Below are 14,383 nucleotides of genomic sequence, written 5' to 3'. Positions count from 1 at the left end.
ATAAGTCAAGTGCCCTAGCCCCTTCACCATTTTTGTTGCCCTCCACTGGACTCTCTCCAATCTGTTTGCATCCTTTGTATAGTGGAATGCCCAAAGATGGACCTGGTATTCCAGGTTTGGCCTCACCTGTGCCGAATAGAGGGAAATCACTTCCCTTGATCTGCTGGCAATTATCTTACTAATACAGCCCAGTATGCCGTTAGCTTTCTTGGCAACAAGGGCACACTGTTAACTCATATTCAGCTTGTTGTCCACTGTAACCCCCAGGTCTTTTTCTGCAGATCTGCTGCTTGGCCAGTTGGTCCCAAGCCTGTAGCAGTGCATGGGATTCTTCTGTCCTAAGTGCAGGCCTTTGCACTTGTTCTTATTGAACATCATGAGATTTCTTTTGGTCCAATCCTCCAATTTGTCAAGGTCTCTCTGAATCCTTACTTTATCCTCCAGCGTATCTACTACTCCCCCCAGCTTGGTGTCATTCATGAACTTGTTGAGGGTGCACTCCATCCCATCTTCCAGGTTGCTGATGAAGATATTGAACAAAACAGGACTGACCCCTGCGGCACTCCAGTTGATACAGGTTGCCAACTAGATATTGAACCATTAATTACTACTCTCAGAGCCTGGCAATCCAATCAGTTTTCTGTACCCCTTGTAGTCCATTCATCCAACCCATACTTCTTTATCTTGCTTGGAAGAATGTTGTAGGAGACTCTTATCAAAAGCCTTGCTAAAGTCAAGGTATATGACATCCTTTGCTTTCCCCACATCCACAGAACCAGTCATCCCATCATAGAAGGCCATCAGGTTGGTCAGGCATGACTTGCCCTTGGTGAATCAGTGCTGACTGTTCCTAATCGCTTTCTTCTCCAAGTGCTTAGGAACGGTTTCCTTGAGGACCTGTATATAGTTAAGAGCAGAGTACTTAAGACACTAGAGCTGTGAGGTCAAGCTTGTTTAGTACTTGCACTAAAGGCTGCTGCCAGTGACTCACCTGTGAATAGGAAACTTTTTTTTTATTATTATAATTCTGGGGAGTCAGAAATGGCTATATTACTCCCTTGTGTATTATTGGCTACAGAACCAGGTAGGCCGGAACCTTTCAGAGAGAGTCAATGTCAGAAACAAGAATAAAAATAAGGAGCTAGGGCTCAAGATATCCTATTGGCAGCAATTTCTATCAGTATGAAAGCTTCATTTTAATGATTGCTGAAGAATGAAAAAAGACCATATCTGTCTTTGTTTTCCATCTGTATGCATATGCTTCATTTTTTCCTGGAAATATACAGTATCCATATGTTAGCTAGAAAGTCTTGTGGGAGGTATTCTTGAGAAAATATGGCTGTAGATAGCCAACTGTGAAAGTCAGATATTATTTCTGTAGTGAAATATAAGACTCCTAGTTGTTCAATTGGTAGTCCTGGGCAAAGCATTTGTCCATGCTACTGCTTTTCAATCACATTTGTCAGCACTTTACTAGCATAGCTGGGTCTGACTGTTTTTTTCATCCTTACGTAACACAGTTGAAACTCACTAACTTTGGTTGTTTAACAGGTCTTCACCAACTAGAGTAATGGGGCTGTCTTCCTGGTTTAGTGCACAGTTGGCTGCAGTGGGGACAAAGAACATTAGTCTTCAGGCTTATGTGGTTGTGCAGTTAGATGTTCCCTGTGTATTCCTTCTTTCCAGTCTAGCATGTTCCCTGAGCACTCTTGCCCATCACAGGTTGTCTGTGGGTAAGCTGCCTAGATTTACCCATTGTGCACTGAGCCAAATAATACACTGATGTGAGGCATGATTGTGACAGGGAAAGAGCTGCAGTATATACATAAAAAGAACCATATTATGTCCACCTAGTTATCATCCATGCTTTTAAGGCATTGTAAAATCATATGCAAAAGTTAATACAAAATGCTTTGCTTATACTAAATTTATTTTTACAGTTTTTCTATAATTTGTGCAAACTCAGTTCTATTCTTTGGGGAGAAAAAAACTGCAGTATGCCCTGAAACTTAAGAAAGCTATCCATAGTAATGGCTAGGAATGCATTCTTTTACACCAGTGGAGGTTGACCTTTTTGGCAGGTGTGCCACAACTTAGACCTTCTCCTTCCATGAGTGCCACTTTGATCCCCTTCCACTGCCCCACTTGTGGCTCAGCGTTTTGCTTCCTGCCCTATATGCCACTGTGCTGCCTTCCCCTCCCCAATCTCCCACGTGCCACACAGAAGCTGCCTGTGGCACACTGGGCCACAAGTTGGCCATCCCTGTTTTACAAGCATGTAGAGCTTGACAGATCCATTGCTGCCTCATTTTGGTAAAATTTCTCTGACTGAGCGGGGGAGAATAATTTATTGTTTTTTACACAATCCAAGTTTCCATATATATAAAAAAATATTTTTAATTCATAAGCCTGAGAGGCAAGCTTGTAAATATCAGCTGAGTTTAAACTAATGCATTGGATGATGACTTAAAACCTGAAATGGGCTTTAGGCAAGATAACTTATCTGGAGCTGAGTGAAAGGACTCTCTCTCATTCTCCTTTCTTTTGCCACCACTCTGGAGTAGAGGTTCACTGATATATTGGTTGCATATCGGATTGGCACCAATAAAAGGAAAATTAACATTATTGGCTATCAGCTTTTTTTTTTTTTTTTGCCCGTGTAGCCAGTAACGTTCACCAATGAATATAATATGCCTCCTAGCTGGGGCCTCTGGACGCCACATGTATGCATGCAGCTGTACGCATGCACGTGGTCAGGAATGCAGCCAGGCAGCATGGAGAGCAGCACCCTGCAGATAAATCTGTAGAGGGGAAGAGATGTGGGGGGGCAGGGGGCCCAGATTGAGGCCCTCATGGTAAGAGAGGGAGGGGGGCTGGGAGCTCTGCACAGCCAGGATGGTGGATGTGGCACAGGGCTGGGGCGGGAAGTGGGACAACTGCAGGTGGCTCATCCAGAGGGGAGTAAGGTTTGTTGGGGAGCAGCTCCCTGCCACTGCGGGCACCTGCGGGCATGTGCCCCCTCAGACTGGTGTGCAGGGCGATGCAGGCTCCGCACTGTGGACTTGGGCTTTCCGCAGTGCTGCCTTTCCTTCGGGAGCCCCATGCTGGGCATGCACCCCCTGCCTGCCTAGCAGCAGTGGGGGTGGCGTGTTGTGCCTCCTGCTGCTGGGCTGGCAGGGGGCACACAGCCAGCATTGGGCCCCTGGAGCAAAGGCAGCAGGGCGGAGAGCCCCAAACCCACAGTGAGCAGCCCACATCTGCGCTCGTCCTGCTCAGCTTGGCTTGGCTCTGGTTAAAAGCATTCCGCCACTTAAAAATGGCGATGGTAGCATTTGAACTAAACTTTATTCAACAAGCTTTAGTTCAAGCATCCCTGCTGCCATTTTTAGCGCTGAGATGCTGATCCATTGGACGATCCACCTATGACTCTGTCCCACTTCCTCCCCAGGTCACATTCACTGCCCTGGTTGGGCAGCGCCCTATGCTTTGGCCCCACTCCCTCCCTCACTGTGGGGGACTTGATCTGCCTCCTCCACACCCCTTCCCCTCCACAGACTTACCTGCAGGGAGCTGCTCTCCACACTGCCCAGCTACATTCCTTTAAATTGATTATCAGATCAGTGTCAGCTGATGTGGCTGGTTAATAATCAGCTATTGGTATCAGCCAAGAAAATCTTTATCGGTGCACCCCTACACTGGAGTAATAGGAATGCTCTGCTTTACTCTGCTAGCTTCAAGCCAGGGCTGCCTCTGCATTCCTTATTTTTAGGAGGCAAGGCTTTTTTTGACAGCTTTTATTGGAACACCTGTATAGTTGGGAGACCTCTTAGATAAACTTTCAGCATAGGGTATCCTTTCTTTGGTCCGAAGGGAAAGCAGACACAAGCTGAGCTAAATACCAAAGAAAAGACTCCATGCCAGTTCAGAAAGCCCAGTTGGATGGATGAAGGAGGGCTGTGAACTAGGAATGAAGGTTGTAAACAGGACCTCTTACAAGACTAAAGAAGAACAGTAGAACAGGCAATCTATTTAGTATCAGAGGAAGCAGTTATTACCTGTAGAGTGCAGGGAGATGTTTGGCAGTGTTTCTAAGGTTGAAATGAGCCATAAAGCCATGTTCTATATTAAAACCAGATTTTTTACTGTCCGGTAGAGTTATGAATTTATGTTCCCACACCTATTTTCTGGAGGCTTTTTGTAAATTCTCTTTGAGCATGAGGATAGTGAGGTCAGAAAAGGAGTATTTTGGGTTTTTTTGTAAAAAAATGTGCTCCTACTGGGTTTTTGTCTGTCCTTTTATATTTTTATATATCCTTTACTTATTTTCTCGATACATGGGGTAGTGGATGCTTCGTGACTCTACACCAGATTCCAGCAGTGACAACAGCAGTTACCTGCTTCACTGTGGCACATAAGGTTCCCCTACAGAGTTGGTTCCCTGTTTATGTAGGAGCCATATATACTGTGCGTGAACTTTGTGCCCTAGCAGAATACAGGCAGACTGTAGCCTCTTAATATCTAAAGATGATAGAAAGTAGGGCAGATTTGCACCTTATAGACTAACTAAATCAGGGGTGCACAGCACTAACAGTGGGTTTACTTCATCAGATGCTGTGAAGGGACTGCAGGAAACAGCTTCTAAATAAAAAAAAAACAGGATTAGAATACAAAGGGCTGGGAAGGTGTGAAGGATAAAGTGTAAAATATAAGTATAAATATATGAGTGTTTAACCAGAAGTTTAAATATTAAGAATCTTTGTTCACTCCACATAGGTATAACAGCAAAATTACTTGCACAAAAATATACATGCATAAAGTAAATACTAATATAGTTTTTTTTCAAATAAATATTAATATAGATTTTCATTCTGTATGTGTGCTTTGTTACGTGATGTTCGAGCCAAGCTTTTCACTGAACGATAGATGCATTTGTTACAAAACTGCTCTTTTGCTTGATACTAATAAATCATTTGCTATTCAATGTGGACCTGAAATTTCATGTGCATACCTAATTAAAATGAGCAACAAGTGTAGTTAATAATGAAATAATTCATTTTTTAATTTTATTCATAATACAGAAATGGAAAATAATCTAAGATTGACCAATTTTTGTTTATCTGCAGTAGCAGCTCATGTGAAACAATACTGAAGTTCAGTAATATATGCTCTGAAATTCAGTATTTGACAGATGGCGTGGGTGGTTTGTGCAATTTTTATGACAAATCCAGTTACAAACATAACCATAAAATAAGGTGTCTTCATTCCTTGTCTGGTGCAACATACAGAGGGGAAAAATGACAGGGAAGAGAGAAAAACAAATTTATTTCATGCTTCTTTGTTCTACTATAATGATTTTCATCTTTAAGCCCAAAATAAAGCCTTAATAGTAGTACTCTGAATAAAATGCACTTGCTATAAAACTTAAAACTTTTATAAATTGCTTTCCTTTTTTTAATATTTTCTTCGCATAATTCCCTTCATACCAATCTTGTAAATGACATTTGATTCTGAAAGAGATTACAATAAACAAGCATTACTTTTTCCAGACCAAGATAAAATAAACTTTCAATAAGGTACACTTAAGGTTAGAAGAATATCAGATAATGTAGAGATAGGCAGCGTCTCTCTAACAGTCCCCTGGAATAGTACAGGACTTTCTGTAACTGACTCATTTTATTTTCATTAGGCAAATTGAAAGAAATGAGAAAAAGTAAATGATAGAAATAAAAGTGAAATACCTCCAGGCAGCATCATATTCTAAGATGTTCTTTATAACAAAAAGCAAGCTAGAAAAATATAACCTGACAAAGTCTCTCTAATTAAAAAAAAAAAAGGAAATAAGAGTCTGCAGATACACAAAAGACAGCCTGTATACTATTTTTCATAAAAATCCAGTATCTAAAATAATCAGAATTTTTTTTGCATATGTCATTATTTTAGGTGCAGCTTGCCAAAAAAATGTTTAAAAACTGAAAATTAAAATTGGTTCTCATATCAATTTTGAATCTGCTATTGGACTTAATTCCAGCTTCCCAGGAGACAACAGAAGTAACTGGTTCTGTTGGGCTTTTCCCCCAAATGCTGATGTTTTAATTCTTTTTTGAATTGATGTGTTTTTTTAAGTTCATTAAATGTTTTAGTCTTTGAAGATGCCATCGTCTTTACTGCCATCTAAGATGTGTTCTCTGTAGGTACTTATCTGGCCCATCTCAGGCATTATGTCCCTGAAGCAAGTGAAAATAGCACTTTCCCTTCCCTTTCATGCTCAGCAGCATCTCCCCTCCCCCATCTATGGCTGCCTTGGAGACTTGTGGGGAGCTCGAGCGATGTTCCTGCTCATTCCAGTTGGGGATAGTGGCAGCAGCGGGTGGGTCTCTCCCCCTCTCCTCCTCCCCCCCCCCCCAGTGTTCCCTGATAGCCCAGGAATCGGGCATAAGGTAAGGGACCCTTGCTACCACCATGGCCTCTATCAAGCCTGCCTCTGTGTGCAGCCTGATTGCAACAGGATAGGAGGGCTTCTGGAGGCCCCCCTTCACCTCCTGCCCCTGCCTCAGGTGGGGACAGTGGATGTAGCAGGAGACAAGGGGAGAACAGGAGGGGAGGGAAGGGAATGTGCAGCTGAGCATGGAGGGGAAGGGAGTGGGGTGGGGAGTTTCTTACCTGCTTGAGGGATTTAAAACAAAACAAAGCAAAAAGGCTTCCGCAGTGCAGTCTGCCTGCCCCAGGGTGAGGGGAAGAGGCTAGGATCCTGGATGCAGCCACCCTTGCACCACCAGTCACTGCTCCCACACCCTCCCCACTTTTAAAAACCTGGATCCATCCATGTCTATGCATATTGTATACATTAATAACTGTATCTGTTTGGCTTTCCAGTGAAGCAGGAAAATATTGCTAGCCCCATTTTGCAGATCAGGTACCAAAGCATGGAGAAGTTTGAAATGAAATCTAAGATCCATTGAAATAAATTTGAGTTTTGCTGTTGACTTCAGGACCCTTATTTCACCCTGAATGACTAATGAATAAGGTCACATGGAGCAAGAAACTGTAGTAGATATAGAAACAGAATTACTGTTTTCTAAGTCCCATTGTGCCACAGTCTTAACCACAAGACTACAGTTCTGAGTGACATGGGCTACAAATGCTGGTCCTCTATCAACATCAGTATTACTGCCATTGTTTCTGCTAATAGAGCCAGCTGATTGTAATGCGGCAGTGAGTGGTTTCTCAAAGGAAGCCTAGCATTAAAAAACTGAGATAGAGGTTTCAGCCAAGAAGTTAAAACATTAACAATAATAGACATGAAGCTTGGCTTTTAGCTATAGTAGGACTGCAGCTCACAAACTGAAAATTCATTTCTTGCTTCCATAGACAACAAGGCGCAGATTTCAGCATGTTCAGTGTATAGAAATCAGGGAAAATCTCTGGTCAACAGAGACACAGCATAGAAGAACTCTGCAGGAAAACAAATCCTAGCTCTTCACTTTGAGGAGGATAGTTTAATCTTACAGGAGTAAAGACTTGTGTATGTGACTATTCACATGTAGACGAATAAAAAGCAACTTCCACATGTTACAAATTGTGAGAAAACGTATCATTTTCAGATTTACTTGTTAAATGTATATGATTGCATTTAGTCTTTGTGATTAAAAATATATTTGTGATGGTATAATAGTTTGTAATGACTATGTGAATTTACCATTTTTGTATTGTTTTGTTTTTGTCTTAACAGAAGGCTCAGAAGTTGGGACTAGAGGAACCCCAGATGCAATTAAAGGTGTGAAACGGAAGAAGATTGTAACTGAGAACCACCTGAAAAAAATACCAAAATCACCTTTGCGAAATCCTCCTGAGGCCAAGCTTAAACAAAATGTAGAGCAACCTTCATCATCTAAAGTTCTTGATGCTTCAGAACACACGAAGACACAGAATCATTTACCTGTACAGAATGGGAAAAAATGTACCAAACAAAATGGGGGAACACGTAGTTGCAATGTAGCTACTGACGAATCCAAATCTGAAGTATCAATGCAGACAAAACTTCCACTGTTACATCAATCCTTGGAACTGAACAAACGGACAGTAGAAGACTTTGATACAAGCCCAGAGAAGTCCCTCCCTAACTCCTTGTCAAGTAAAACAAAGACTGACAGTAATGAATGTGTTACTTTTGTTGATTGTAGTACTTCATCCTCGTGTACACGTACAGCATTTGATGTCCTTTTAAAAGCTATGGAGCCTGAATTGAACACATTAGCACAAGAGTGCCCTCCTTGTGGAATGCAAATAGAAAAACTGAGACCAAATAAAACTGTAGTAAGCACCTCTTCCAGTCTCACATCCAGTACAATGAGTGTCCAAAATCATTCTGCTTTGTCACCGCCAGATGTTGTAGCTGGATCTCACTGCTACCCATGCACTTCAAACAATATGCACATAGCAACATCAGGCAAGAATAAACAATTACAGATCCAATCAGTTTCTCATTCTCAAGAGCTTATTGCTAAAACTGGACAACATAATCATCAAATTGTTATGTGTCCAAGTTTCACTAGATCACTGGTACATCAGCAGAATCAAGAAAACCCAAAACTCCAGCAGATATACAGTATAGCAGTAACCTCTTCTGTAGTACATACACCATCTTCTGCTGTAGCTCAGGTTTTTCCTCAAAGTCAGTTAGTAGCTAGTTCTTCTTCACCTTTGTCAATTAATGCATCTAATTCCACACATTTATCTATAGCGCCCATGTATAATTCAGCCCAGATAGCATCTGTTGTCAACCATGGTGTAGAACAAATCTGTAACCTTCTAAAAGACCAGAAACCTAAAAAACTGGGAAAATATGTCTGTGAGTATTGCAATCGGGCTTGTGCCAAGCCTAGCGTTCTTCAAAAGCACATCCGATCCCATACAGGAGAACGACCTTATCCTTGTGTGACTTGTGGGTTTTCATTTAAGACCAAAAGTAATCTATACAAGCACAAGAAGTCTCATGCACATGCTATCAAACTTGGACTTGTTCTACAACCAGATTCTGGTGGTTTATTCCTAACCCATGAATCAGACAAAGCACTTGGTATTCATTCAGATGCGGAAGATAGTGGTGAAAGTGATGATGAAGGCACTGCTGATGAAAGACAAGATGATCAAGGATCCTTAGAACTGGAATCTGCACAAATAGTGAAAATCATTTCAAATCCTGAAACAACATTACAGAAAGGTAGTCCCATTCCATTAGGCAATCCAGACTGTGTAATAGGTGATTCTTCATTGCATAATTCAGAACCTCAAGTTCGGGCGGCTTTACCTAAAGTTATAGTTCATCCTGTAAATGTTTCCCCATTAAGGGCCGATAGTCCAAAAGTAACAGATTCCACACCTGACCTTGCTGCAGCACAGAGAAAAGGAGATTTCAAAGTTACAAATATGCAGTCAAATTTAGCACAGATAGCCTCATTCAAGGAGACTGAAATTAGGCACCACCAGAAAGTAGAAATGAGTTTATTAGAAGAACAACATCTTGGGTCCGCTATAGGAACAGCACATGCGCAGCTACAAAGGCAGCAGGCAACTGATTGTTCCCAGGAGCAGCAAGGAAAATGTCTGTTGAGTCCTAGAAGTTTAGGTAGCACTGATTCTGGTTATTTTTCACGTTCTGAAAGTGCAGATCAAACAATGAGTCCACCAACTCCTTTTGTAAGGGGATTGCCAAGTTCTGAAAAAGACTCAAATAAAAATATGACCTGCCTACCCAGAACAAGTGGAACAGTGGCATCTGTGGTACACACAGTTTGTGCTGAAAAAAATGTGCTTCTCTCTGGTCAAATGCGACCACCTATGGCAACAAAGACACTTGAGGAACGCATCTCAAAATTAATATCCGATAATGAAGCTGTAGTGGATGACAAACAGTTAGATAGTGTGAAACCAAGAAGAACATCTCTTTCAAGAAGAGGAAGTATAGACTCACCAAAATCATATATATTTAAAGACTCTTTCCAGTTTGATTTAAAACCAATGGGAAGAAGAACTAGTTCTAGCTCCGATATACCAAAGTCTCCTTTCACACCGACTGAGAAATCAAAGCAGGTTTTTCTTTTGTCTGTACCATCCCTTGACTGTTTACCTATAACTAGAAGTAATTCTATGCCTACAACCAGTTATTCAGCTGTACCTGCAAATATAATACCTCCTCCTCATCCACTTCGTGGAAGTCAATCGTTTGATGATAAAATTGGGTCATCGTATGATGACGTCTTTGTATCAGGACCTGTGACTCCATTGAACCAAGGTGGACATCCTCGCACTCTTGTTAGGCAGACAGCAATAGAAGACTCCTCAACCAGTGAAAGTCAGGCTCTTGGACCAGCACGATCTGTAGATGAAAATTACCATGGATGTAATTTGTCTAATGAACCTTTAACGCAAAGAAGCAAATTACATGTACCAGGAACGAATTTAGAAAAAGTAAAGAAATCACATCATGTACGAGGGGCAATGTTTGAATGTGAAACTTGTAGAAACAGGTATAGAAAACTGGAGAATTATGAAAACCACAAGAAGTTTTATTGTTCAGAATTGCATGGACCAAAAACCAAAGCAGCCATTCGAGAGCCTGAACATAAACCAGTCCCCAACAGTACACAACCTCAAATTTTACACTACAGAGTTGCTAGTTCTACTGGTGTCTGGGAACAGACACCGCAGATAAGAAAAAGAAGGAAGATGAAAAGTGTTGGAGATGATGATGAGCCACAGCAAAACGATAGTAACATATCAAAGAGTACTGAGGGTCAGAGCAAGGCAGGAAATTCTTCCAGCATGTCAAAACATAATGCAGCAATAATTGGTTCACATCAACATGGTTGTATCCTGCTTCAGAATTCTCAAATTCAGCTTGTGGCTCGAGGCACAGAACAAGCTATTGAGCCCAAGATCTCTCCTCTGATGGAAAAGCAAACTGGTTCAATTGCACAAGAGAAGGTAGAGTTGAAAAGACAAGGAACTGGAATTTCAGTAATACAGCACACTAACTCACTAAGCAGAACTAGTTCATTTGAGAAATCAGAATCTTTTGAAAGAGTATCGCCAGTTTCTTTTCAAGAGGCTGGAAAGGGTGGGAAGAACCAGTCTATGAATGCAGTTGCAATTCAAGAAGATAGGCTTTCACATTTGAGCAGTTCCCAGCACCATCAGCCAGTATCATCAGAAGTATCTAGAGTGGAACTTAAAGAAAATCAAATTGCTTCTAATGAAAGAAGTACGGCTCTGCAAACATTAAGACTTGTTCGCCAACACAACATCCAAGTTCCTGAAATACTAGTAACAGAGGAACCAGACAGAGACCAAGAAACCCAGTGCAGTGATCAGGAAAAGACAGAAAAATTTAACTGGCCTCAGAGAAGTGAATCTTTGTCAAAATTGCCAACAGAAAAACTTCCACCAAAGAAGAAAAGGATTCGTTTAGCTGATATTGAACATTCTTCTGCTGAATCGAGCATTGACTCCACACTTTCTAGAAGTCTTAGTCGGGAGAGCAGTTTATCTCACACCTCTAGCTTTTCAGCTTCATTTGATAAAGATGAAGTTTCTAAGACTGAGAGTGCTACCAAAGTGGATCTTATTAGTAAATCTTCAGAGTTCCTTATGATTCCTGTGAGCTCAAATACTCTTGGTGTGCCAGGCCCTCAGTACAGGGAAATGAGACGTGCTGCATCAGAACAAATTAGCTGTACTCAATCATCCATGGAGGTTGTAGATTACAGAAGTAAATCTTTTGACTGTGGAAGTATGTCTTCAGCAAAATCTACTCCACAAGAGATATGCACTCCAAAATTGTCTTCTAGCAGTGGAGTTACTGGACATGTACCTTTGTTGGAAAGGAGAAGGGGGCCATTTGTAAGACAGATATCCTTAAATATTGCTCCAGAAAACTCATTGCCTCAAGTTAAATCAGCTGCTGCTTCATTTCAATTAACTCATACAACAGACAAGTCCACAGTGCCGTTTCACAGACTGCAGACCTCTAGTAAATCTTCGGTGGAGTTCCCTTCAAATTCTCAGCACTTACAGACTTACTCCAAGCCTTTACATGAGTCTCAGGCAACAACACAAAATTGTCACCCTCTAAGCCTGTCTTTAGGCCATCAGTCTTTAGGTCCTGTTTTGTATAATCAAGGACAATGGCCTTCAACACATCAGCATTTACAGGCCTCCCTTAAAGCGTCAGCCCAAGGAGAACAAGAAAACGCAAATGCATTTTTTTGTCAATCTGTTGAAAAGGAGGATTGTTTTGCTCCCAAATATCAGCTTCAAGTGAAATCACTGAACATAGGTCAATCATATCCTTCTAAACAAATAACAACCACTCTACCAACCCAGACTCATCCAACTCAAGTTGGTCTGGGCCAGAGTCAGACCTCATTAGAAGTACAAACTAAAGTAGCTGACAGTAGGTCTAATCCATATTCAGTGCCTCCCCTAAAACAAATGACCCCTGCCAACTGCAGTGGTCAGATGCAACAGATTGCACCATTTGTGGTTCCTGTTCATATTCATAGTAATATTCCATCCTATGGCTTTGCCACTGTAACCCCGCTTCCTCAAATTATAGTAACCCAGGATCAGGTAAATCAGTCTACTGGTAAGACAAATGTTGTGACAGTGCCAACACTTGAAGGTAAAACCCAGCTGCCAAAATCTCACAAAGATCAGAGGGTTTTGCAAAATTCACAGCCAGCATCCATGTTTGATAATTCCCTTCCTGAAACTGGAAGCAGAAATTCACCTTTGTCAAGCTCCTTGAACATTATTCAGAAAGTGCCAGTTAGTGGACTTTCTCCTCAACAAGAGGCTACAGCTTCAAGTAAACGTATGCTTTCACCAGCCAACAGTTTAGACATTGCCATGGAAAAACACCAAAAACGTGTTAAGGATGAAAGTGGAGATCCTTGCGCAACAGATGCTAGATCACTGAATCCACTGAACATTAGAGCCAGTGACCTTAATAAGCAAAAGAAACCAGTTCTAGTGAGACAGGTTTGCACCACAGAACCTCTGGAAAGTCATTTGCTGGATCCAGAGATTGTTCCACAACATGAAAAAAACAGCAAAGTTATTACTTCCTCCGATAGGCTAATAACGGATCACCATTCATCTGAAGCTGGAGTTTCTGAATCCATAAAGGAGTCCCCAGAATCTGAAAACCTTAAATCTGCTATTTCAAGTTTTGTAGTGAGAAAGCCATCTGAACCTCCTTCGGTAAATAATCAGCCTTCTCTTTTGAAGGCTTTAGGCAGCAGTCAAGAAAGGAAGTCCCCTAGAGTTAATAATGAAGGGAAGCAAATTAATAATCAAGGCCAAGCCAAACCTGTAACTACTCTGTCAGTGGTAAATGCTGGAGATATGCAACGGCTCTCATTTCCAAGCCTAAAGACTTCAACAAATTTCACGTGGTGTTATCTGTTAAAAAGGAAGCCATTACATCTCTTACAAAATGACCAAAAAACATCGGCATATTCTACTTGGACTGTTAGTCCCAACAATCCCAATCCTCTTGGTTTGCCAACAAAGGTTGCTCTTTCCCTTCTAAATTCAAAACAAAAAATTGAAAAACCACTATATACTCAAGCAATAACTACTCATTCCGTATCTGATGTATTGGTCTACTCAAGCAAGTGGAAGAACAGCTTAAACAAGGTACTTAAAGAACATTTAATGTATATTAATTTTAAGAACCAAACTTGTGTTTATAGGCCATTTGCTTTAAAATTATACTGTATTTATATTTTGAGTAATGCAACGTGCTTTGCTTTTTCCCCTTCCCATTTTTGAATAATTACATGAATAATGTGTGTGACCTTTTGTATTATAGTTGTGCTGCACTATATTGCTATAAAGTTCTCAATTATTTCTGTTAAGAAATGTGCTTTTAAGTATTTATTTCTTTTCATTAACATTTTTTCCTGAATTAAAATTTGTACATAAAGTTTAGTTTTAACAGAAATCCATCTGGCCATTTTTACACTGCAAAAAAAGTGTAACAAAAATAGTTTCTATTTGCATACTTTTTAAAACCAACTTCAACTTAAAACCGATTTATTTTAAAGAAAGAATGGGGACAGGGAGGCAGAGAGGTAATTTGGCCTAGAAAGTGAGCTGTTATTTTCTGTGCTTAGATTGAGCAGGTATCTGTGAATGTTCCATAAACAATTTTTTACCATTACTATTTGACAAAATGCCATTGTACATTTGCTCCTTCTCTTTCCTTGCCTCCCCTCTTCCCCTGCTATCTTCCCCATTTAGCTTATTAATCTGAAATAATTATCAAGACATTGATGCTTAAAATGGAATTACAGTTTTCTTAAGAATATTCATTACCTTT

At 40.8% G+C, this 14,383-nt stretch overlaps 1 protein-coding gene across 5 annotated transcripts in view; it reads left to right on the top strand.

The window, feature by feature from the left end:
• The window catches only part of HIVEP1 (HIVEP zinc finger 1), a 204,361-nt gene that overhangs the window by 145,138 nt on the left and 44,840 nt on the right, over positions 1 to 14,383 (top strand). For all 5 annotated transcript variants that reach the window (XM_059724426.1, XM_059724427.1, XM_019494867.2 and 2 more), the window contains one exon: positions 7,730 to 13,698. In XM_059724426.1, the coding sequence (XP_059580409.1) occupies positions 7,730 to 13,698 (5,969 nt within the window). The remainder of the gene's footprint in view (positions 1 to 7,729; positions 13,699 to 14,383) is intronic.

This window comes from Alligator mississippiensis, chromosome 3 (assembly GCF_030867095.1).
Source record: "Alligator mississippiensis isolate rAllMis1 chromosome 3, rAllMis1, whole genome shotgun sequence".
Taxonomy (NCBI): Eukaryota; Metazoa; Chordata; order Crocodylia; family Alligatoridae; genus Alligator; species Alligator mississippiensis.
The sequence above is the reverse complement of the archived record's forward strand: the minus strand, read 5'-3'. Positions and strand labels throughout refer to the sequence as shown.